Here is a 24797-nt window from a genome sequence, read left to right on the forward strand (position 1 = left end):
AAAATATTTGTTTTCTTTACAAAATATCAAAGTGGGAGGTCTAATTATTATTAGTGTATAATTTTCAAAAAAAAGAAAAAAGCAAGCTAGTTAACAAAGGAATCAAACAAGAGTTATCAAGTGTGTCATAGAAGTTGTCTATTATGTTTTGTATTGGACCTTAAAGAAAGTTGATGTAAAGTGAATTGGTGTAGGAAGATTACAATCTCTGGGTCGTTTATATTCCCATCCATAATTAGGGTCGGTTTGTTTTGGCCATCCTATCACTTGTGTACCTAAATTCCTCTTCCATCAAATGAATATAGTAAAACCAGTAGTCTAGACATACATCATGTGTGGATGTAAGTAAATGGGTCTAATCCATATAGCAAAACCAAGGATTAGACTTTAATTAACAAATATTAAATTAATTAATATAATTGGATATACAATATATGAATTGATATATCCATACAATTTTGTCAAATCTACAATGTTGTTGCTTGATATTATAATGTGGTTCTACTAAATTTATGAGGTTTGTACTATTGTTTTTTTAGACCTAAAATACTACATTTTGTGACAAGTTACTTGTAACAAGTAAATGTTTTTTATCTTATAATTTGTTATTTTTTCATTCAACACAATAAGTTAACATGTGAAGTTGGGGCAATTTACATCATTTATACACATGGAAATCCAAAGTTTGTCAGATTGGGGCATTTCACATAATTTATATACTGGGAAATTCAAAATCCGTTAAAGACTTAAAGGACAAATGCCCAAATATATTGTCCAACTTCTCAATGGGTATCCAATATGTGAAAAATTCAAAGAAATTGAAGTTTATAAATTGTGAAAACTAAAATTTGAACTCAAAACCTCATGCTTCAATATCATCTTATAATTTGTTACTTCATCATTCGATACAATAAATTAACTTTTGAGGTTAGGACGTTTCACATCATTTATATCATATTCTAATATTTGATGCATTAAAATTTGTATAGAAAAATGTAAATCAAACGATATCAATGTTGTAAAAATGAAGCATCATTATCACCATATATATATATATATATATATATATATATATATATATATATATATATATATATATTGCGAATACTACATCACCAATCATTGTCTGTGGCCAAGGATATATCTATATATATATATATATATATTAGAAGTGGCATGAGAAATAAATAAGGCAGTGGCAGAGTGGCAGTGAGTCTGGCCACCTCGCGCGAGCAGTACTAGTATGGGCAACCCAGACGTGTGGACAGCGACGCACATATTTTTGTATGGTCTTGGTCAGTTGGTTTTGGATGGATATATCATTATCCAGCCAGCTTGTCAGTCGTCTTGGTGTTTACGTCGCATACATACATACTACACTTTGAGGCAGTCAAACAGGGATAATCAATCTGCAATATCTTCAGTAGAACCCACTAAGTAATAGACCGTACAAGCTCATTGTTCAATGAATACGGTACCATTAATGCCTTTTCTTTTAGACAGTTCACCATGCAAATATGTTTATATAGATGCATTGCTAATATTCCAAATACTAATAATTAATAAACACACCAAGTAAACCCATGACAGGAACGCAACTCTAGATGGGTGGTAAAATTTTGTTCGATTCGGATGATCGAATTCTTCGATTCAGATTAAATCAAGTTTGAACATAGGTTATATATTCAAAATCTATGTCCAAACATAAAAATCTTGTATGGTTTAAAATGGGGTTAGGGTCCAAACACGGTGATTTATTTGTCTGAACCCTAATCTGAATTTTTTTTTTTTCCGATTTACTTATCCAAATCTTAACCAATCTGGGTTTGGTCAATTAAGTGCGTCCAAAATACAATTCAAATTAAGATCCGGACATATAAATATTTCTAAAATACATGATATTGTCCGACTTGTAACCATTTTTTTCCACCCCTACTCTTATCCTTCTCGATCCTCACCTTCAAATCGCTCATAAATCACTCTTCCAATGAACCCAGTGGCTCCTGTCTTCCTTTGGTTTTGTTTCAGTAATTGTTAGCAAATATATATATATATATATATATATAAAAATCCAATTCAGAATAATAATTTGCAATGTATATATTATCATGTATTGATAATGCTGTACGGGAGAGTGTGTGTGTACAGTCTCAGTCTGGCCCCAAAATACCGATTGGACAGCAATGAAGAACATGATAGTGACGTGGACCTACGGACACGATTTGACCTTGGATTGTATTGCTTGCTGAGCTTAGTTTTCGATGACCCACAAAAGGAGAGTAGGTCCCTCCCTACTCGAGACACGTGTCGTTATCGTGAGCTTTAAACTTACTTTTGCGGAGGGGTTAGAGCATGTCCAATGAACACTTGAAACATAGTTTTCAAGTGTCCAAAAGTGAACTTTATAGAAAATTTAGAGTGCTAGAGTGCTACAATGGATGAAAATAAACACTTGAAAACACACTTTCTTGATAATGACACTTTTTTTATAGGTTGTTGTGGAAAATGACACTTGAAATATGAAGTATGGATATAGTTGATGAATAGTGAAGAGAGATAATGAAAAGGAAGATAGAGGTGATGAAAAGTAAGAGAGAGATGATGAAAAGAAAGAGAGAGAATAGAGAAATGAGTTTGAAGTGTTTGAAAGTATAAAATGTTGATGAATAATGTATATTGTGAGACCCATTCACCCAATTAAATTATATCACTCAGGATAGAGAAGAAGTGAGAGAATGGTTTTGAAGTGCTTGATATTTGATTTACCACTAGAGTTGCTCTAAGAGTGTTGTGCAAACTCAGGTGTGTTTCCTCTCATTTTCGATGCTCTCCCAATGTTTACAACTTATGTCCCGTTTGAAACAACTTTTTTACGAGCATTTATACTATTTGTTAATATAAATGTTGATAGTTATCCAAACAATAATTTTCGAGCACATAATCCAATAAATTTTTATGTAGCATTTATATTACTTCTCAAATGCTAACATTTTTAACAATTTCACCAGCATTTCACAAGTTGTCCTCATTTTTGTCGCCATCAAATTAACTTTATTTCACTTCTACCCTCATATGGTTCGAAAATGTTTTAATTAAAATACTTCTCAAGTGATACAGCTATATTTCTCATTAAAATACTTTAAGGAATAATTTTATTAAAATACTTCTCATTTAATAAATTAATTAATTAATTAATTAATTGTTATTACAGCTAAGATTAATTTATAATAAATTAAGTATCTTTAATTTATTTTAATTCATTATATTAATTTTATAAAATAATTTTTATGTTTATATTTTTCTATTATAACTAAGAAGTATAATACCCGTGCACGTAATTTATCACAATATGCTACACAAAATAAATGTTACCAGCAAAAGTTCAACCAAACATTATCAAAACATTCAAGCAGCATATCTGCTACTAAAATTGTCCAGCATTTTTGCTGGCATATATGATACGTTGAAAATTTTTTACCAAACTAGACATTAATATCCAAAGTTTTTTACAACTTAATTTTAACTAAAATTGCGAACAAACAAAAGTTGATCGATCGCCTATAAAAGTCGCTCGATCGATAAGCTCTAAATCTTTGATTGTCACCAAGGGAAAAGTCGTTCGATCTACTTTTCCTAATGCTTGTTATTCATCAATTTTCTCACAATTATGAATCTCATTTTCACCCATATAGATTTCGTTTCAGTTTTATTTATCATTTACCTTTACGCCTATTTAATTATCCGAATAACATGCTAGGTTGAGTCGTTCGTTAAAAGAAAAAAAAAATCGGAACATACCCATATATCTATAGTGATGTAAAATGGTAATTACGTAAAAGTGGGGGCAAGGGGAAAGGCAAAGGCAAAGTGTTAAACCGTGATAACACTTAAAAAAAGGCTTCGAAAGCGCAATCATTAAACCGTTACGACACACAAAATCTCCCTCATTTTTTTTTGGTGGGTCCCAAACATCCCGTTTCATTAGGCTTTGTTTTTTTTTTCAACGTTACAGAAAAATCAAGGTTAAGACCGCGTTCGGATGCTTGACAGCTTGTTTTGGTTCCCTTTGCACCTAATTTTTCAGTCCCAGCTCAAATCCCAGCAGAGATTTGAAGGCCCTTTCCTTTATACATTGATTTAACATTTATATTCATCTAATTTCATGTCACCTCCCCAATCATACCATTTGAATGATCCATGAGCTAAAGATGAACTTTTGCAAATTAATGTATGTATGAATTTGTGTGCGGGAACTTACGGGGTATTATCAGCAATCATTTTGAATTGTCGGTCTTCTTTCAAGGGCAGGTTCTTATGCATTACTCGCCCATCCAACAATAGAAATAAAAATTATCGGCAAAAAGATACTTTTCGTCCCTCAACTATGGTACGAGTTTCATTTTTGTCCCTAAGCTTTTTTTCTCTCATTTGCGTCCCTCAACTATTGAAAAGTATCATTTTCATCATTTTAAGTGAGATTGAAGTTGGGAAAAACTTGATCTGACGAACAATATGATGTTACGTATGATTTTTCAATGGCCGATTTATTTTAGGGATAAACATGATACTTTCCCATAGTTGGGGGACGAAAAAGGGAGAAAAAAAAAGGTTAAAGGACGAAAATGAAACCCGATCAATAGTTGAGGGATGAAAGTACTCTTTTGCCAAAAATTATCGTCTGACTTGCATGAGTTAAGCATGCCACTAACGTTCCTCCTGAGTCGGTATCCAACTCTCCATGAGATTCAACACTACTTATAGCTTCCTCGTTCGTAGACAAAGCGGTTTTAGAATTGTCTTTCATCCTAAAATATAACCTATATCCATGCGCTTCATATTTATTGGATGTGATTCCATGGTGCAATTACGATCACATATCATGCCCATCTGGGATGTGATTCCATGGTGCAATTACGATCACATATCATGCCCATCTGGCCATCCACACATGACAATTTTCTATGTTAATTGAACAAAATCGGCTAATTCAAACAAGCCCTAACGTGCGAGCCAGGCAAACAAGCCCTTACGTGGAGACCTCTTTAATTTTTATTCCCATCTATTTTTCTTTCTTTCTTTCCACATTTGTCTCAGGAACAGCGGGGAAAAGACAACTTTTAGTCATTGAAATATTTGATCAGGTTCAACTCAGTCACCCATTTTTCAAACGTTTCAATTTGAGTATCCAAATTTCTAAACTGTTCCAAATTAGTCACACGAGCATATTTCGCCCAATTCAGGCAGTCAACCATCTCACGTGGCACAATATAGTCAAAATCAACTAATTTAGGTTGATGTGGCTTGACACTGGTAATGGCAGTTGTAATCAAACCAGAACTGATCACTTTGTTCCAAATAACTCACTGGAATTATAATTCCATGACATATCGTTGCACAGATCTTGAGTCTTTGTCGAACTTGAGAAGGTGTGATGTTGAGAGCGCCAATTTACAATATTTGTAATGGCAGAGTGATTTTACGGGAATGATTTTTTGGGTATTTTTTGTCCGTCTAGTTTAGATTTGTGCACGTCAGATAATATTACACGATTTTAATTTTTATCGTCATGCCAAAGTGCCACGTGGGATGGTTGATTGTCCAAATTTGACGAAATCTGTCTGTGTGACTAATTTGGAACAGTTTAGACATTTGGATACCCAAATTGAAACTTTTGAAAAATGAGTGACTAAGTTGAACCTGATCAGATATTTCAATAAACAAAAGTTGTCTTTCCCCCGAAACAGCTGACATCATTAACTATCTCTATATGGTAAAAAAAATCTAAAAAGGTATGGCTTTATGGGGGTGAAAAAAAAGTGAACTTTAACCCAAAAGAGGAGTTAATATCATTTTTTTTAGATTAAAAGGACGGTGTATATGTAATAAAGACAGCAGTTCAAAGTCATTATTATAATGGTAGACTAAAAGAATGCTATTATTCATAAGTGCAGAATATTATATGCACTATATAAAGATATAGATATAGTAATAGTAATAGTAATAGTAATAGTAATAGTAATAGTTTAAAACGGGGTTTGCCGACAATTACTGTTGTAATGATTTTTATTAGAAGAATTACTTTTCTAATGAAAGTCATATAGTGTCACTAATATGTCATCCTTTCTTCATCTAGTTGTTGCTTTCATTCCCTGTGATAAAAATAAGGTAAAAAAAGTAACTTGTCACCCTCACAACCATTATATTTGGGAAAGCTAATTGAAGGTAACTTAAAGGGATTATATATATATATATATATATAATTTTGAGAATCTAAAAGGGTGACAAAAAGCGTCCACCAAAGCTTGAGAAAAATCATGGGATTTGATATTGACAACATCACTATACAAAAATTCATTGCATGGTCATCATAATTAATCATTACAGGGGTGCATACATTGATCCTCTTATTATGCACTATTATATATATATATACTTTTGATCACGTCATTGGCATATATATATCCACGGCCCAGATCCTATATGGCCCCACTTATACACAGAACGAATGGCTCTGATTTGCCTTTTACATGGTGATGATGGTTTTCTAGTGTCTTGACATGAAAAGAATGTGACGCATCCTTGGACTCGTTAATGGGGGTCCAGTGTTTTAAAAATCGGATTGAACCGACCGGTCCACCCGTATGATTACATCTAAATATCGGGTTTGTGTCGTGTCGGTCAATATCGATCAAAGCAACGTAATTTTTGTTGCCCTTATATTTTGTTGTACATATATTTTATCGTTATATTGCTTGTCCAGTTGAACTGGTTATACCGCATACAAGTTGTTTTTGTCATCTTTGGACCGCTTGTCTTGTTGAAACCACATGGAAGTTTCTTGCAGGGAAGGGAATGATAATACCCTTTTTGTCATCGTTTTTTTTTAACCTTAATAGGGGCAGAATGATTAAGGGGCATGGTCCTACGAGTGGGCACTTGTGGATTTGTGATCACTTATATGTTCATAGATATAGGGTACCCCAACCTTAACCTTATCTGAATTTACAATATATATTTATTGTTTCGATAAACATGAAGTGGGTAGTCCTAAATTAAAAGACCCAGCTCATAATATACCATTTGAGGGGGACAAAAAGATTGGGTATATATCATATACCTAAAAAGATTTGGAGATGGAAATGATAATTAGCACAATTGGTATAAGCAATGAACCTAGACAATCGAAAGTTTAATTAAGACCAGCACTAATTAATGGTCGGATCTTCTAAATGACATTATTTGACAAACCTTGTTGGCCAATATGTATATGATGCCTAATTTATGGCCTTAATACTAGGTTCTAATTGCCAATTGAGCATTAAAAAGTTGTGGTATAAAATCAAGAACTTGATCCTATGTTTCTTCATCTGAATCACTCTCCTAAAGAGTGATCTATCTTTTTTGTACAATCACGAGAGGTGCATAAGGTGAACCCTAAGGGATTGCTCGAGTCGATTCCTGATATTTCATGAAACCCATGTGTCCTAAACTCTTAGGTTCGAAAACTCTTGCCAACATTTGAGAGCCACAATAAACCCTAATAAAATGTCAGCGAGGTACCCCGATCTCGTGTATGGAAACTTTCAAAGGTGTGGTGTACGAATCCGAGGATTTATTTTGTCGAGGTGGGTCCAAAAGATTACACACGTGTGCGCGTGTGATCTTCAAAATAGTTTCATCCATGAATGGAACATTTGAATTAGTTCCTTGTCTATGTTATATTCAAACCAATTAGATTTATAGTGCTTAATAGCTTGTGCTTTTATGGAAATTCATTCTCCAGCTTCTTATGATAGACGGTGTTGTGTGTGTATATATATAGATAGATACATGCACACATATACATATATACATCTGTATATCAGTATATCAGTATATTGGATCAAAATAAATTAAATGCTCTCCTGTCTGTGTTTGTTTATTTAATCTAATTGGATTTATCCAAATGTAATTTGTAGTTGGATATTTTATTTAGTTCCTATGCATAATGGTAAATAAAAATCACAGTAACTGAGTTTTAGCTTTTCTAATATTTGAAAAAAAATCATGAAAAAAAACAATTGAGTAAAAAACAGGAACTCAATGTGATTGAATTCGGCCGGCCTTGGAAGCTATGATATAATTATCACCAATGAAATTAATTATTGATATATTATTGTTTAATTAAATTAATAAATAGTGAGGATAATATGGTTGACTTGAGGGAACAGCTCATGTGCTTGAATATGATAAGTTTACGAATGCATGATGAGCTATGGAGATTAGAGAGGTATCTCTGTCTCTTTCTATCATCTTTTTAATATATATATATATATATATATAGGAATTCTCACATAAGGGTGTAAAATAAGGGTTTATGTTTAAACCACTGATTTGAAACATGTGGGATCCAAAACAGTGGACCTCACTTGTCATCTCATCTCATTCATCCACACCATTAAAAAGTCACATTTATTTTACACCCTTATATTGGACTCTTATGTGAGAAATCCTTATATTAATTATATATATATATATATATAATTAATTTAATTGGGGTTTTAATTAATTAAAAAAATTGATGTCTTATTGTTGGATTATGAATAGGGACATGACTAAGGTCAAGGGGACCTAATAATGGGGTTACAAGAAAACATAATAATATACCAATACTATTCATACCATGGAACATATAGAAGACTTATGAGTTAGCGTTTTAAATTTGCTTATGAATTTTAAAAAAAAAATTCAATCTTTTGAGACAGAAAGTTGAAGATGCTTTTGGATGGCTTTGGTTGTCTGTATATGTTCATAGTCTCTATATATAATTATATAATAGCAAGTACACTGTCATGGAATATTTCCCTTAATTTACACAAATTATATATATATATATATATTCAAACAGATAATTGTGTTTTGTGTATGTAAACACATTCTTCTTTAGAACCGGCCGGGGAATCTTTCCTTGCTGATGATGATGCCCCCTAATTTTGAAAGCTAATTTATATGGAAATTTTGTTCACAAGTCATATATATGTGTTAGTTAAACCACCTGTCCGAATACTACAAACTAATATTGTCCGCTTTGGATCCAAGACTAACACTGCTGACTGCTTTATTCTTCTTGTGTCGTTGTCATTAGTTTTTAGGTCAACTCGATTGATGGGATAATGTTTTAACGATATTATATATGTGTGGGTGTTTTGATAAAAATGGCATAAATTAATAAAGCCTAGTCCAGCGCTTTAAAGTTGCTGTTACATTGTGTTAAGAGAAAGTTTTGATCGATCTTTGATGAAAAAAAGCTAATACTCTTTCAGTTTCTTCTCAATCAATTTGATCATCGGCTTTAATGTACCCAGTTGTTAGCTCCCCATATATCCCCCACAAAATTTCCTTTTCTAGATATTGGTTCCCCCTTCAATTTTAATGATTGGACATCCACAATTTCTTGATTTTCCATAATAATTAATTAATTCTAAATTCACGAGGTGATTATTTTCAAGGTAATATTATTTTTTTATTTGCTAGAAGCATGTATATTATTTGACTTCTAAGTAACATTACTAGAGGTTCCCAGAGAGTTGAGGAAGAGACAATATGATTGGCTAATAATATTTAAATTTCCCTTTATTATTCATAATTGTGGGAGATTTAAAAATAATAATAAAATCCATCCTTGTGGTTATTAATTCTAGTCCTACATCAAACACAATCAAAAATACAAAATATCTCATATCGGTTAAATGGAAGTCTACAATTTGATTTATAAATTTTAGTTCAACTCCTCTCAATTGTAGATGACTCTTTTAATGATAAAACCGTAGAGGTCTTGCGCCAGACCCAAGACAAACGATACTTCTACAAATGAATTGGGTCAAACCTCTATTTCATCTCCGCACTTTTCTTATCTCTAAAATTATTCAAATTATAAGATGCACTAATGAAATGGATATAATTGTTTTTTCTTAATAACCTGTCGGTGGAGAATAAGAGGCCAATTCGCTCGGAGCTGGAGGTTCCACTAAAAGAGGCATCGTCATCAAGACTTTGTTGTATGTATATATGTGTATGTATATATATACATAGATATACACACAGTCATAAGAAAGAGAAATGCAATGGACAAGAAAAAAGGTCGCTCAAATTCGTAGGCCAATTAAACTTGATAATAATTGAGAAAGCAGCCTTTGTAGGTCAATTTTTCTCTAACGTCTCTAGAATTTTGAGGTGACAACTAGCAAAAAAAGTAATTGATTATTTTGCAGTTTCATGATTTAATTTGCTAATTCAAACTTTCTAAAGAATAAATCAACTTTGTATAAGTTACAATAATTAATCCTATCGAATGGGCCCACTCCGTATTTGACATTTTGTGTGTACAAAAGAAAACAACACTCGAATGCCTTGAATCCTTATGCACCGTCCGATCAAGCTATCAAACTGTTACATTCTTCTATCATTTTCGTTTTCATATTCAAGGTGGGCCCGATGGGGTATTGGGCCTAATCCGATGACCAATATATATGGAGATAAGAGTCAAGTGTATATATATATATATATATATATATATATATATATATATATATATACTTGACTCTTATCTCCATATATATTGGTCATCGGATTAGTATATATATATATATATATATATAATTCCTCCTATTACTAGTTGTCCTATTGAAAATATTGGATGACTTATGATGCACGCCAATGTTAAGAAAAATATAATTATTAGGTTTAAAGGGAATAAAAGAACGGCTGGCATGGTTGTTTTTATTTTTTTAAGAAATAAAATAAATAATTTGTGAATAAGATGTATGATTGATAAATTGTTAATGTTAATTAATTATAAGCCCACCTCGCATAAGTTTCTATACCTTTTATGAAGATTCCAAAAGGCTTCACATTTGAATGTGGGACACATGCATGCCTATGACACCTAATGATTTGAAGAAGTTTTTATTTTTTTTATTTTTTTATCAAAGTCTTTGTCATCCTCAATTTGAAATATCACTAATGTCTCCATAATTAAGCCTTTTACTTCCAACAAATTTCTAATGACGCTACAATTATATGATAATCCCAACAAATTCATGGGAATACTATGGTGATGCACTTGATGTTGTGAAATAGGTTCTCCATGGACAATAACAAAATATAGATAAAGAAACAATCGAAAAAGATAGAGAAAAGAAGAAGAACACATGATTTACGAGGTTCGGCAATTTGCCTACTTCCTCCGTATTTGCGGTTGTTTTCAATATAGAAAATTCATTGGTACATTCGGTTAGGGTTTGTAACCCTTATATACAAGCTCGACTAGTACGCTACACTCCCCTCTCGCACAATTTCCCCTTTCCTTAGAGCTTTTAGGTACTAGATAATACTTCTAATATGAGCCATTATTTAACACTTGATACTCACCTTCTCAATTTCTCATAACAAACAAAATATGAAATCAAGCCCAAAGCCAACAATATCCGAATAAATTTACTTAAGTATGATCAGCGTTGGACATCCAATATGCACATAAACTCGGCCATCAAGTCTGCACGTACAAAAAATTTTCACCTAACGACATGATAAATTAGGTCAAAACCCATCACTGGTCGTAAGAGTATTGCTCCCATTGAAAATCGAACGCATGACCTTTCGAGTCCATACGATTTAGCCCTAGAGAGATTCACTACTAAGTTATCATCTAAGTGGTTAAGCAGGATTGGCATCTATTACCCTACGTGATATACACAATTAATCGTTCAATTTAATTATTAGCAACAAAATCTCTAACTATTTTAGTAGGTCTATATCTATATGTTTTTGGTTTTGGGTCGTAATTGTGGTTCTTGTTTTTTATCATTTTTTTCATGTGCCAAAAACAAAGGTTGTGTATCAAGAATGTTGATGAATATACCTCTCTAAAAATATTTTTTTCAAGAGTGTTGGAATAAAGATTCTAAAAAAATAAAGGTGGAAACAGCTAGGATTAGCTAGGGAATTAATTAGTAAAAAAATTAATGAAGACAAGAGTTTTTTTTTTTTTTAAAAAAATTTGCAAGTCTACATCCTTACTTGAATAAGATGGTTATTTTCATATATTTTACTCCCACGTGAGTTCAAAGTTATCTATATATATATATACACACACACACACATTATTTAAGTGTTTATTCACATAGTCATATGGTCAATATAAACACCAACGAGAGGTGGCCGGGTTAACCATCAACTGTATTAGGCATATCTGGGCCTAAAGTTTGATTCTAATGAGAAACATATTTCTCAGTGGTATTTCAAAAATATGTCCATTATAAACAAGTTTGCTTGTGTAAAAATAAAAAATGACTTTGATTCCAAACTATTAAGGCACTAATCAGATTTAATTACTAGATCTGTCCTTAATTACTTAAATTAGTTTTAATGAAGATTAACAAGTCTTGCAACATTTGAAATACTTCTAAACATGGTTATTATTTACATCAGGAAACAATACCATGTTAGTATTGTATTGAATTATTGCTTACTCATATACATTCAATGTATATGAGTTTCATGACAAAGTGTCAATTTAATTTCTCAATTAAGGTGGCAATCAAAGCAACTCTTACCTTGAATTCCCATGAGGCCTAAAAGTGTGTGTGAGAGAGAGAATTGAAAGAAGTGTGTGTTTTGAAATGGAAGCAAATGATAACCTAGTCGTGAATCTCTAAGGGTAAAATTCTATGCATTTGGAAGATACTGAGTTCGATTCTTAGTACGAGTAATACTCTTGTCGCCTTGTACAGAGCTTTGACCCAACTTATCTTGTCATCAAATTGGAAACTTATGTGCACGCAGACCTCTTGACGATCTGAATTTAGGACAATATCGAATATTCAAATGAAAATTTTGTATGACGTCGTTTTCAATCATCAAAAAAAAGCATTGATTTTTCTATTTATTTAAATAGTAAATACTGAATTTTACATCACTTTCACAGAGAAAAATAAAACCCATAATTTCTACTTGTTTCCACGTAATGATGACACTTTTCAAGTTTTCATTGTGATGATGATTTGGAAGAAATGGCGGTGAAGCTGCAAGAGTCAAGAATACAGAGTACCCTGTTTTGTTTACAATCTGTTTTTGTGTATACAGAGAGAGGAGTGTCTCTGTAGAGTATTACCATCAAATGGTAATGTGTATAAAAAATGAAAAACTAAAAAGTGTATCATATTTTGTTTGTTTCCTTAATTAGCATACCCTGTCAAATTTCTCTATGTTCATTGGGTTAAGTTACAAGCTTATAATCGAAAACGATACCAGACACGTTTGTTCTTTGGATAATCTACATGGGTATAAACTTTGAACGTCAGGCCCGCGCACACAGAAATTTCTCACCTGACGACAAAAAAAGTTGTGTCAAGGCTTAATGTGCACGTGATCATAATTATATTGTTCTCAATGGAAATGGAACTCAAAACCTCTTGGATACATACACGCAATATGTGTTGATATTGCCTATCAATTTCTGTTTTATGCCCCAATATAATTTCAGTGAAAAAAGACCCCACCTTCCCTGGAAAGGACATGAAAATTTAAGACACTTTTTTGTTGATGAGTGTGCGTGCAATTGAATAATATCCTCTACAGCTTCCCAACCAAAACAAGATAAACAAAATTAAAAAAGAAAACAAAGGGTCTGTTCTTATATTAATTGAGCACCCTTTCATTGCAGCTACTTCAATTTTTCTCAGCTCCCCCCCCCCCCTCTCTCTCTCTCTCTGTGTGTGTCTATCTAAGCATCTACAACAATAAATAAACCAGACCCCCATTTAGAACAAATGGGGAGGCACTCTTGCTGTTACAAGCAAAAACTAAGGAAAGGATTGTGGTCACCAGAGGAAGATGAGAAACTCTTGAGGTATATTACCAAGTACGGCCATGGTTGTTGGAGCTCTGTACCTAAACTAGCCGGTAAGAAAAGAAAGACTCAGTTTCCCCTGTTTTATTGATTTTGACCAAATTGTCTCTGCAATGTTAATCAAGAAGTTCAATTTCCAGGTCTGCAAAGATGTGGCAAGAGTTGCAGACTGAGGTGGATTAATTACTTGAGGCCTGATTTGAAAAGAGGCACATTTTCACAGCAAGAAGAAAATCTTATAATTGAACTTCATGCAGTTCTTGGGAACAGGTTTGATTATTTTTATTTTTTTTGCTTAATGTTTGAAATTCAATTGATTTTGGTTGATATTGGGAGCTGAGATTTCTGGGTTTTTTTTCTTTCCTTCAGGTGGTCACAGATTGCAGCTCAATTGCCAGGAAGAACTGATAATGAAATAAAGAATCTGTGGAATTCTTGCCTGAAAAAGAAGCTGAGACTGAGAGGTATTGACCCAGTAAGCCACAAACCTCTATCAGAAGTTGAAAATGGAGGAGAAGACATGAACAAGACTCCAACAAATAGTCAAGATAAGGTTTCTGGGTTATCCAGTGAACTCAACCTTCTCTGCACCGACAACAATTCAAGGCCTCTGACCAATTTGCAAGAAAATTTACCTTCTTCAGTTTCTTCTGGACAAATTAATGGCAGCAATAGATATTCTTCAACCTCCCCTGATGAAGTTTCTGGACATTTTCCTCTCCAGAATCAATTCAATTATTTACCAAATTCAAACCCAAATCTGTGGTTGACCCAGACAAGCAAATCTTTTGATATGAACTCTGAATTCACTTCCACTTCGTCTTCAATTCTTCTCCCAATAAGCAACAACCCTTTTGTTTCTTCAACTCCTCCCATGACTTACAGGCCTCACATTACTCTTCCTTCTGAAACTCCCACTCTGGGTTCGTTCACCATTAATGGTTCTCGATATTGGGAGCCTGGTGCTCCAAGCAATAACAGTAACAGCAGCAGTGGAAGCAGTGGGAACTCTGATTTACAGAAGAACAGCTCCTTCTTTGAGAACAGTTTATTTTCTTGGGGATCATCAGGAGAATGTGGAGAAACATCAATGAAAGAGACCCAAATTCACCAGTTACTGGAAACCCAACAGAGTGAAGAAATCAAGTGGCCGGAGTATCTCCAAAATCCAGTGTTAATGGCCGCCGCTTTACAGAATCCCCAGTCTCTGTACAATGAGATTAAGTCAGAATCATATATTTTGAGTGATAATTCAAGTGGGTTATGGAATCATAATCAGCAGCAGCAAGAGAACACTGATTTCCACAGAATTACAATGGCGTACGGACAGTTATAGCTTCGAATTGATTGAAAAAACGCTTCTTCTTCTTCTTCTTCTTCATCGTCGTCGTTTTCATGGTTGATTAAAGGTTTGTGTGCCAATTGATTTTTCTTCTGTATATAGTCTCTCTTTTTTCCCTAAACTTTGTTGGGTTTGGTTAGAATTGCAGAATAAAGTTTGTTCTGTTGTCTTCTTTCTCTTCTTTGCTTCATTGGGTATGATTTATAGTGTTGCAATTCTTGTGTGTAAACAAAGGGAAAAAAAAAGAAAAAAGAAATCACAATTGCTATTCATCAATGAGATTCTTTCTTCTTCTTCTTTTTTTTAATAATTAATTTTATCTGTTTAGTGGACCTTATGCTGAAAAGAAAAAGTTGGGTAGCCTTTTTCATGTGTTCCTCGTAAATATTTGCTTCAACCTATGAGGTTTCTCTCTTTACATGAAGCTTTCTCTGTTCTGTCTGGACACTTTTTTTTACCAGTTTAAGACATCAACAGTTGTCTACAAATATCCACGACCCGCATTTGGATGATATTTTAATTGGTAAATTTTTTTGAGGTCAAATTGTATGGAATTTGAAAGTTTTAAATTTGATTTTCACTGAGAACAATATCATTATGGTCATGTGCTAAGCTTTGACCTAATTTACATTATCGTCATGTGAGAAATTTCATGCGTGCAGATTGAATGACTTGAGTTTAGTCTCATATTGAAAGTCCAAAGATAAACTTGTATCACGTCGTTCTCGGTTAAAAAAAAAACTACAAGAAACTCGACTCTTTAAAAATCACTTTTTTTAACAGCTTTACCACTTTTTCCATCACTTTAATTTCATACGTTTTGGAGGTAATTAGACATTTAAAATTGTGATTAGGCCTTGAACAATGTTAATGTGTTGAATACTAGGCTTTGACTTTGATATGCAAGACTGAACGTTAAAAAGGCTTGAAGATGTGTATATAGTCTCTCACACGTGCAAAAACTCACAGGAATGGAGAGGTACAGGTGTAGGTATATGTATATGTATATGTCTAGCTTGATAAAAAACAAATATATGTATATGTATAGGTAGCAGAGTGGTAGAGATAAAAAGTTGTTGTCACTTCATAAACAAGCCAGGCAGAGAAACCCCACAAACTGAATTAGAGGGCTTGTTCACTTTATGATTCCGTACACAAATGGATGGTAACCCTCCATCTAATGAGGTCCATATATATACACACACTGTAGTCATTAACATTATCTCTTAGGACACGCTCCCTTTTTATCAAAACTTCTTTTTTTTTTTTAAATAAAAAACGAGATTGTACAAATTTGTCATTTATACATCTGATATGAGTCTAAACTCGGACGGTCAAATCTTCGCACACATAAATTTGATGTAATATTAGTGCCTAGCTATCAACATTTTGCATGTAGAATTGATATTTGTCATAAAAGTACCATTTATTTATTTATATCCAACCAAATAATGTAAAAGCACATAAATTGCTTTCCTTGGGTACTTACTTTCATGTGTTATGAATGAAAAGAGATGACAACTATGGAATGAAGATGATGTATGTTCTATGTGGTTTGTGGATTATTACGTAAGTTCAATGGGTAATTCCGTACACACCCAAATGATAGTAACAGTGGCTGCGGTTTCCATCGTTAAGAACAAAACATTGGTCATTTTCATGATTTTTAATTTAGAATTGATGGCCTAAATATCCACCAAGACAATTTATGATATAAATTGTTCATTTCTGGATATAAATAAATACATAAGTAGAAAAAAAAAAAAGAGAAAGTACTTGCGTACGAACTCACCAAGCAAGAAAGGCCAAATTGGGCAGCCCAAGGATTCTATTGGCCCAACTAGGAAGAGTTCGTGGGTCTGAATTGTGTTTGTCTTGGGCCTTACCCAGATTTGGTATCAGGTCTGTAGATCGGAAATATAGGCCCATCTTATTTAAGATCCTACTCCGTGCCTGAAAGAAGCCCACGGACTCTATTGGCCCAACTAGGAAGAGTTCCTGGATCTGGAACTCTGAATTGTGTTGGTCTTAGGCCTTACCCAAATTTGGTATCAGCCTATAGACCGGAAATATAGGCCCATCTTATTTAAGATCCCACTCCGTGCCTGGAAATCCGAAGTTACAGAACGACATCGTTCTTGGGAGGTGCCACTGCCATCTAATGATTTGCAATTTTGCAGAGATTTCCTAAAAACCCGTTTTTGTCCATTTGGGCGTTTGGGTAGATAATCTGATGGGATTTTGGATTCAAAATTTGTCTCCGAAACCCTGAAAGACAGACTGTGAGGGAATCAGCAGTTGGAATTAGTCCGATACGATCATGGATCGCAGTTCAGTGACGGAGTTCATTGGAAAGGAAGTTCCGGATTGGGACGACGAAGTGATCGCCATGGCACGATTCAAGGCGTTTAGCGGCCAGAGATCTGACTGGGAACTCAAATTTCGGTTCTGGAGAGATTTGATTCTCAAAATCGCTCGACATTTTGGTATCTTCATCATTCGACCTCAAGAGGTAGTTTATTTGGCTCAGATAGTAAACGAGTTATCAACTAGTCTTGTACTGATAGGTTTTTGCGTTCAAGTTTATTGAGTAATTACTTGCTAAAATGAAGGTTAAGGAAGAGTGGTTCAATCGAGGAGGACTGACCCCTTTATGCATCGATCATGTGCTGGTGAGCTCTTTTACAACTTTTATCAAGTAATTTTACTAGGATTTACCTGCTAAGATCATAGAAACTTATGCGCTCGCAGTGAACTTGATTCTTTTTTGTGTTAATGTTGTCTGTATTTTCATTTTTCATTTGTTTGATCATTTTCTCAGTCTTTAATGTATAATGAAGGTGATATTGTGAGGAGTGGGGATCTTGTTAATCCAAGGAGCGGACGACTCTCCAATTTGTTTGTGAGAGTAAGAAATTTGACCTTTAGATCTTCGACTCGTGACATCATGCTTGAAGATCATGTCGTTCTTACAACGCTACTGAAGGTATACCGTTTGAGTTATCTTAATGTTCTGTATTGATTTGATTATGCAAAACACATGGTAAGGAGAAAAGAAGAAAACCAGACTTCTTGTAGTTCTTTTTGAAGGTGCAGACAATAAAAAAACATTGATATATAACTGAGTCTTAACATGTGGTTAATATTGCACCCACTGTCAAGTTACTTCAAAAGGAAGTTAATCTTCTGTTCTTGATTCATGATAGGGCATAATTTATGGTTAATATGACTTAGCAATTGGATGATTTTCTTCATCCAGGAGAAAGCTGGCGAAGTTGTCAAGCTTTTATCTGACTCTCATTGGACATCGTCATGCATAGTTACACTGGAGAAGTTTGAAGGCATGTGTGATGGACCAATCGAGGCATCTGCGGTCTTGAGTTACTTGTCTGGATGTGGGAAAGGACAGTACCTCTCTATCAGTAAGAAGGAATTTATTGAGGTACTTAATTTTTTTTTCCTATGGTTATGAGATTATAATCTTGGTATACATTACCATTTACTATAACATGCCCCCTTATACTTATCTCATATTCATTTTCAGTACTAAATTTTGAAAATAAAAAGGAAGGGGGGATCTTATCCGGGGCGTTAATGTTCTTATCAGATTTAGCTAAGGACTGGCTGAAATTTATTATATCAGTTCTGTAACCTAAAATATTATTACAAATTGATATAGAGTTACAAACAATAGCTTGACTAGTGTCCTTTTCTGTTATTAACTTTAGTGGCAATATGGCATGCACAATGTAATCTTGTCTTCAAAAGGATTAAAAGGGCAATCTTTATTGCCTTGTGTTACCCAAAACTTTCATATCTTTTGCGTGCTTAGGTGTCTCGTCAAGTTACTGGCTTCAGTAAGATACTTGCCAGGCTATTTTTAACTCCTCAAGGAACCATTTCAATTTGGCCTTACATTTGACAGTTCCTTTATGTGAGCCTGTTCAAATCTGGATCAAGTTGGTGATAAGATTATCAATTTACAGGGTGTAAAAGTTTCTCTTACACATGCTGTAGTCTCTGGTATAACAAGTTTAGATTGTGATGTGCTGCACCTAATTTGGACAACTGAAAAACTCCAGCGACAACTAGACATAATAGATCGTCGTCATGAAATGTAAGTTTTTCCTTTTTCTTTTTATGTTCCTTGAGGGTTTATTTCAGTATTCTACAAAACAAATGCAGGATAATGATACTACTGATAAAGTGTAAAAGGGAGATCCTGCTTATGATCTGCCCATCTTGAATTCTGCTTTACCAGATTTTTTGTGTGATCATCGCCTCAGTTTATCATTTATCTATCTTTGGGCAATGCCGGATCACTGAAAAAAGGGATCATCTTCTTTGTTATACATGGACAATTAGAACAACACTTTCACAATGTATGGATTCCATTGCAATGCTGCTGCTCATTAAATAAATATGCTTGTCTGACAGGCTGAATTTAATTCCATTTGTAGGTCAAGAAAATCAGCATTAGCTTGTTTGAGCTCTGGGAATAAGAAATTAGCCCTCAGGCATGTGAGGGAGTTAAAGTTAGCCACAGAGAGCAGAGAAAAATGCTCCTCACTTTTAAACAGAGTGGAGGAAGTCCTCAGCATTATTGCAGATGCTGAATCTACAAAGAAGGTATTTTAGGAATAAACAGAATCATAGACTGAATATTCTTTGTAGCAGACTTGGAAATTTAAATTATTTACCCGGTATCAAATTTTCGATCAATAAATTGTTGCTTGGTGAAATTCAATTTGCTTACTGATTCAATGACAGGTATCCGAAGCCATCCAAATTGGAGCACGAGCAGTGAAGGAAAATAGGATAACTGTTGAGGACATTCAACTCTGTTTAGAAGAACTAGAGGAGGGAATTGGTACGCTGAAGGAAGTTGAAAAGGCTATTGGTACTCTCTCTGCCCCTTTTCTTTCTCACTCTATTTGTCTTGAATGCCTAACTGATTAAAGATAGTTAAATTTGTGCATATTGTTTTTTCTACTCTCAAATATGTTTTCGAATGATTGTAGTAGAATTTTCTGTGTCAGTTACTGACATTGAGAATGAAGATATTGAAGAAGAGTTCAGGAAGCTTGAATTGGAAATCAAATATGACAAACTTCCAGTCCTTGGGATCGACGTTAGGCGGGAAGCACCAGAAAAGGCTTCTTCAGAATCTGCTGAATTGTTAACTAACGCTCTGTCAAATCTAAAGCTTGGGGATGGATCAGCTGAGAATCCAGGACCACTTGATTCTGTAGCACCAGGCAGGATTGAAAAATTGCGGAATCCCATCCCTGAAGCTGCATAAGTACTAATTCCTACTGAATCTCAGTACATAAAAAATTTCGCACTTGTGTTGTACTCCAATGTGTATATACTTGAGAAATTGTAGTAGACATTCATTATTTCTATTAAGGATCATGTCTCTTTTAATATGTAGGAAGCTTTATTAACTCTGCTCTACAAGGAGGGAACTTTCTGAATGAGTTTTTGACATTCTGGGTACTTCTGTTTAAATCAGAACTTAAACAAGTTTTGTAGAAACACGACTCCTATCCATTATCAAGCCTTAAAACAGAACCCAATCAAAATCATGCTTTAAAATGTGTTAGGATATCTTGGTGTTCATAATGTTAAAAAATATTAGGTAGATTTTGAAAAAAGAAATCTAAATCCTAAACTATAATCCCTAGATCTTAGACCTTAAATCATAAACCCTAAACTCTAAACACTAAATCCTATCTCTCAAACTCTTATATGTTATTGAAAAAAAAACTGTGATTTAATATGATTTTTGAGAGGAATTGTAGTTAAGATTTAAGAATTGGAGCTCCTCCAAGCTTCTCTTTTGATGGGTAGGAGACTCTATTAACTATACAAGGAGAGAACTTTGTGAAAGATTGGTTTTGACAGTTTAGGTACTTCTGTTTAAATCAGACCTTAAACAAGTTTTGGAGAAACGCGACTCCTATCCATTATCAAGCCTTGAACAGAACCCAATCAGTATGAGGGCATAAATTAGGCCTTAAACAGAACCCTATCAATACGTGGGCCTAAACCGGGCCTCAAACAGAGCGGGCATCCATTAATGGCTCATGGGCTTGAGAAGCATTTCCACACAGATCCATTATTTAATCTTGATGTCAGCTAAAGATCCCAACATAACAAATGTTGTCTGTGATAATTGGTATGCAAAAATGAGTCACTTTCAGAGTGCGTTTTGGCTTGAACAAGACTCACCTGAGACGATCTCCAGAGAATGAGTAGCGACCATTGATGGACCTCAACTTCATACGGAGGACCAACTGCCATTGAGCAAAAAGAGCAATATGCCCTTTTTGGTATGAAGCTTGACTATCATGATGTATATTCAAATACCAACGAGGGTTGACCTGAGTGATAAGGGGTTCTAGTCGCTTAAGCAAGGTATTGGGTTCGAGTCCTTGTGGATGCAGAAAACCTTATTGAGAGAGGTCTCCGTCTTTGGCGTCTGACCATATCTCGGAGGATTAGTCTTAAGATACGTTGGAAACTAAAAATAAAAAATAGCATAGGCATTTCAATGGGAGGGGTAAAGAAAACCCTCAGGCTGCTCATTTTTTTGTAACCGTGAAGGACACAATAATAATTCGTAGACCACTCATCTCGCAATATCGATAAACCAAAGATCCCCGTTATTGGATCTAATCCTCCATGAAAAGTCAGAAATTCTCTATATGTTATTTTGACCAATTTAAGGTGAAAAAAAAAGAGTTGCTCCCTCGACAAACCCTTATCGCATGGGCTGGCTAGCTGAATAGTTTTCGTTATAGTTCGTCAAGCTATGCGGGCGGGCCTAGGAATGAAGAAAAATAAAGAGAACAGAAATGACATGGGAGGAGCAATGAAGCTTTTGAAGTGAATACGCAGAATAAAGATAATAAAACCTCCTTTTACTTTTCCTGTTATATCATTCCCCTCTTTCCCAGTCTCTCCACTCTTCCAAACGAGTTCGTCATTGCTCACTCGTTTGATCGTGTAAATCGGTAAACTAAAATAAAGGAATGCGATTACCCCATAATAAAAAAAAGATGTTCTTGTCTGGAAACATCCATTTATTTGCTTTGTTTGTTTAGTTTTATTAATGTTTCAAAAAGATAATACTGATTGTTTCAATATTTATTGACTTAATAAATGTTGGCAAATAAAATGTTGTATATTTCCTCTGTGTTAACAAATGGAAATAAATAATGCAACTTTTTCAACAATGGACAAACCTAACTCGATCCATTAAGGGTGATCATATAGATCTATATATAAAATTACAGTTGTGAGTGATTCTTTGAATTTGATTGAGAAAAAAGACCACAACCCAATTGTTCAAATGGGTTGGTAACAGGAACCGATTGCGTAGAAGAAGAAGAAGATGGCATTCCAAACAAAGGATTAAAAAATGGTGGAAGTGGCACTGACATGGATGGACGTCCCTGCATCATCGGTGAAGTATTCAGGAACTGTGGTTGTGGTGGAGGATCCATTGGAGCAAACTGATACGGTGGTAATTGTCGCATTCGGCCCATGAACATCATCGAAGGCAACAACCAACCCATTGACATTGTCTACACCATCAACAAATGTAGTTTCGAGTTAGATTACCAATCACTTAACTTACGAAGTTATGATAGATAGATATGATATTGTTGTAGAGAAGAAACTAATTCACCTGTAGTTGGAACTGAAGGGTCTTCAAATACTCAATGGCTTCCTCAAGCATTGAAGCTTTGTCCACTTTGTTGCAGTTCGGTAGTAGATCTTGCAACACACGCATCTTCTCGTTTATCTTTTCTCTTCTCCTCTGTTGAATTAACACCAAATTAGAGAGGAAAAAGAAAGAAGGAAAGATATATTAAGTCTATTATCCCCCATCGGATTGGATTAACACAACTTAATCGCGTGGTTAATAAGCAAATGTCCAACACACGCAAGTCTTTTCAGGGCTTAAATAGCGTAAGCAACAATTAGAGAAACAAAGTCGTGCAGGCTTAGGCCGCTTAAAGTGCACAATATTGATTTGTAGCGTCTGGGATAGATTTTCCAACATACTATCAGAGTAAAATCTCGATCCATTTGGATATGATCTCTACATGTCCACTTGTCATGTCTAACATAACTCAACCCACAAATGCGGAGAGTGCCAAGACTATAATCCTATATCGGATTGGTATAATCCAATCGAGTGACTTGTAAGCAAAAGTACACTACCTCTCACACAATCAAGGCCTTTTTATTTTAAGGCAAACGGACAATATTGATTTGTATTGTTTGGGTGGAATTTCTAACAAGATATTGGTTGATCAAGCATTGAATTATATTAGAACCACTCACTCGCTCTGATGAATTATGCACTTCTGAGCTTCGCCTTCTCTTGGCACCTCCACTTCTCTCGCTACGCATTACTGGTTCTTCCTCCACGCTCTGCGATACACATGGAGTTTTGTCAAACACATGGAAGACAAAAGAAAAAGGAAAATTAAGGAGGTCATCGTAACAAATTAAATTTACATACGTCGCTTAGATGTGTAAAATCCTCGGACTCGTCGTAGCTCCTCTTTGGGGAAGACATTGAATCACTCGAAGCCCCCGGCGATCCAGACGAAAATGCAACCGATGGAGCTGTAGACAGTCCAGTAGTCAGATTTCGCTTATTGCTTTCGTCTTCATCTCCAAATGCTTTTGATTCCTCGTCAGGGGGTACGTTGTTGTTTACTGGTATTGTTTGATTCTTGGCAGACACCGATTCCGGTAACTGAACTTGAAAAACACATTTATCATCATGAGTCCCCAATCTGACCGAGTTAGAATAAGTTGCTTCTTGAGCAGCGCATGAAGGAACGAATCCCAATACAACCTCAGCAACATCTCCACACCGCCTAATCTACAACCGAATTCAAGATCACAGAGGTGAAAAAAAAAGTCAACAAATTAACATCGCAATTTAAGGAGATCTCAGAGAAGATCTACTCACCTGAAAACTGGATTTAGCAAAATCTCTCAGCATCGTCTTTAAATTAGGGTTTAGCAAAACCTAGCTAGATAGGAGGAATCGATGCTGCAGGAAATCAAAGGACCTAGATGATCTCCGATCTCTAGATAAGTATCTCATATATAGCACTACAACATCGATTCTGTAATCAACACACAAGCACGTACGCCATTCTGAATATTTTTTCCTTCCCGTGGAGGGTTGCGGAGTCGGCAAGTGGTCCACGCTTGTACTACTCCAAATAGGCAAATACTATGAAGAGAGAGAATCCACATCCACATACTCCATATGCTGCTACTTAGTGGTCCACCCTCCACAGATTTCAAAACTACTACCATCGCTCTCAGCCAGTCTCAGGTCGAATGTTTTAAGAAAAATATAATTTTTGTTATTTTATGATTTCTAAATTTGCCTTATATTTTATGATTTCTCGAAAATTATCAAGGTAAATAAATGACCAAAACATGATTTTTTTTTTCTTTATTTTAGAAAATAAATAAAGATAAATTAGTAAATTAAATAAATTTTATTTCTATCTTTTTTATCTATCT

General features: G+C 34.5%; 3 protein-coding genes across 7 annotated transcripts; 2 read left to right on the plus strand and 1 right to left on the minus strand.

Annotated features, from left to right (window-relative positions):
* Nucleotides 1-13726: 13726 nt before the first annotated feature.
* On the plus strand, nt 13727-15506 carry LOC119982208 (transcription factor MYB61-like). The gene is made up of 3 exons (XM_038825454.1): nt 13727-13941; nt 14029-14158; nt 14258-15506. Exons 1-3 carry the CDS (start codon nt 13809-13811, stop codon nt 15222-15224), a joined length of 1230 nt encoding a protein of 409 aa, XP_038681382.1. The 5' UTR covers nt 13727-13808; the 3' UTR covers nt 15225-15506.
* A 1860-nt stretch (nt 15507-17366) lies between these two features.
* On the plus strand, nt 17367-20729 carry LOC119982161 (charged multivesicular body protein 7). 4 transcript variants are annotated; one of them, XM_038825388.1, is made up of 8 exons: nt 17367-17742; nt 17843-17902; nt 18052-18216; nt 18490-18672; nt 19217-19347; nt 19691-19859; nt 20001-20130; nt 20252-20729. In XM_038825388.1, the coding sequence occupies exons 1-8, from the start codon at nt 17551-17553 to the stop codon at nt 20530-20532; spliced, it is 1311 nt and encodes a 436-aa protein (XP_038681316.1). In that variant the 5' UTR covers nt 17367-17550; the 3' UTR covers nt 20533-20729. The 4 variants fall into 4 exon arrangements, with proteins under 4 accessions (XP_038681316.1, XP_038681317.1, XP_038681319.1 ...); XM_038825389.1 differs by having other exon boundaries at nt 20255-20729; XM_038825391.1 differs by having other exon boundaries at nt 20270-20729.
* Nucleotides 20730-22471: 1742 nt separating this feature from the next.
* LOC119982785 (transcription factor PIF3-like) lies at nt 22472-24565 on the minus strand. 2 transcript variants are annotated; one of them, XM_038826344.1, is made up of 6 exons: nt 24414-24562; nt 24229-24312; nt 23770-24138; nt 23589-23678; nt 22927-23058; nt 22472-22822 (listed from the first exon to the last, which is right to left on the minus strand). In XM_038826344.1, exons 2-6 carry the CDS (start codon nt 24259-24261, stop codon nt 22526-22528), a joined length of 921 nt encoding a protein of 306 aa, XP_038682272.1. In that variant the 5' UTR covers nt 24262-24312; nt 24414-24562; the 3' UTR covers nt 22472-22525. The 2 variants fall into 2 exon arrangements, with proteins under 2 accessions (XP_038682272.1, XP_038682271.1); XM_038826343.1 differs by having other exon boundaries at nt 24229-24565.
* Between the last annotated feature and the right edge of the window lie 232 nt (nt 24566-24797).

This window comes from Tripterygium wilfordii, chromosome 17 (genome assembly GCF_013401445.1).
Source record: "Tripterygium wilfordii isolate XIE 37 chromosome 17, ASM1340144v1, whole genome shotgun sequence".
NCBI classification, from domain to species: Eukaryota; Viridiplantae; Streptophyta; class Magnoliopsida; order Celastrales; family Celastraceae; genus Tripterygium; species Tripterygium wilfordii.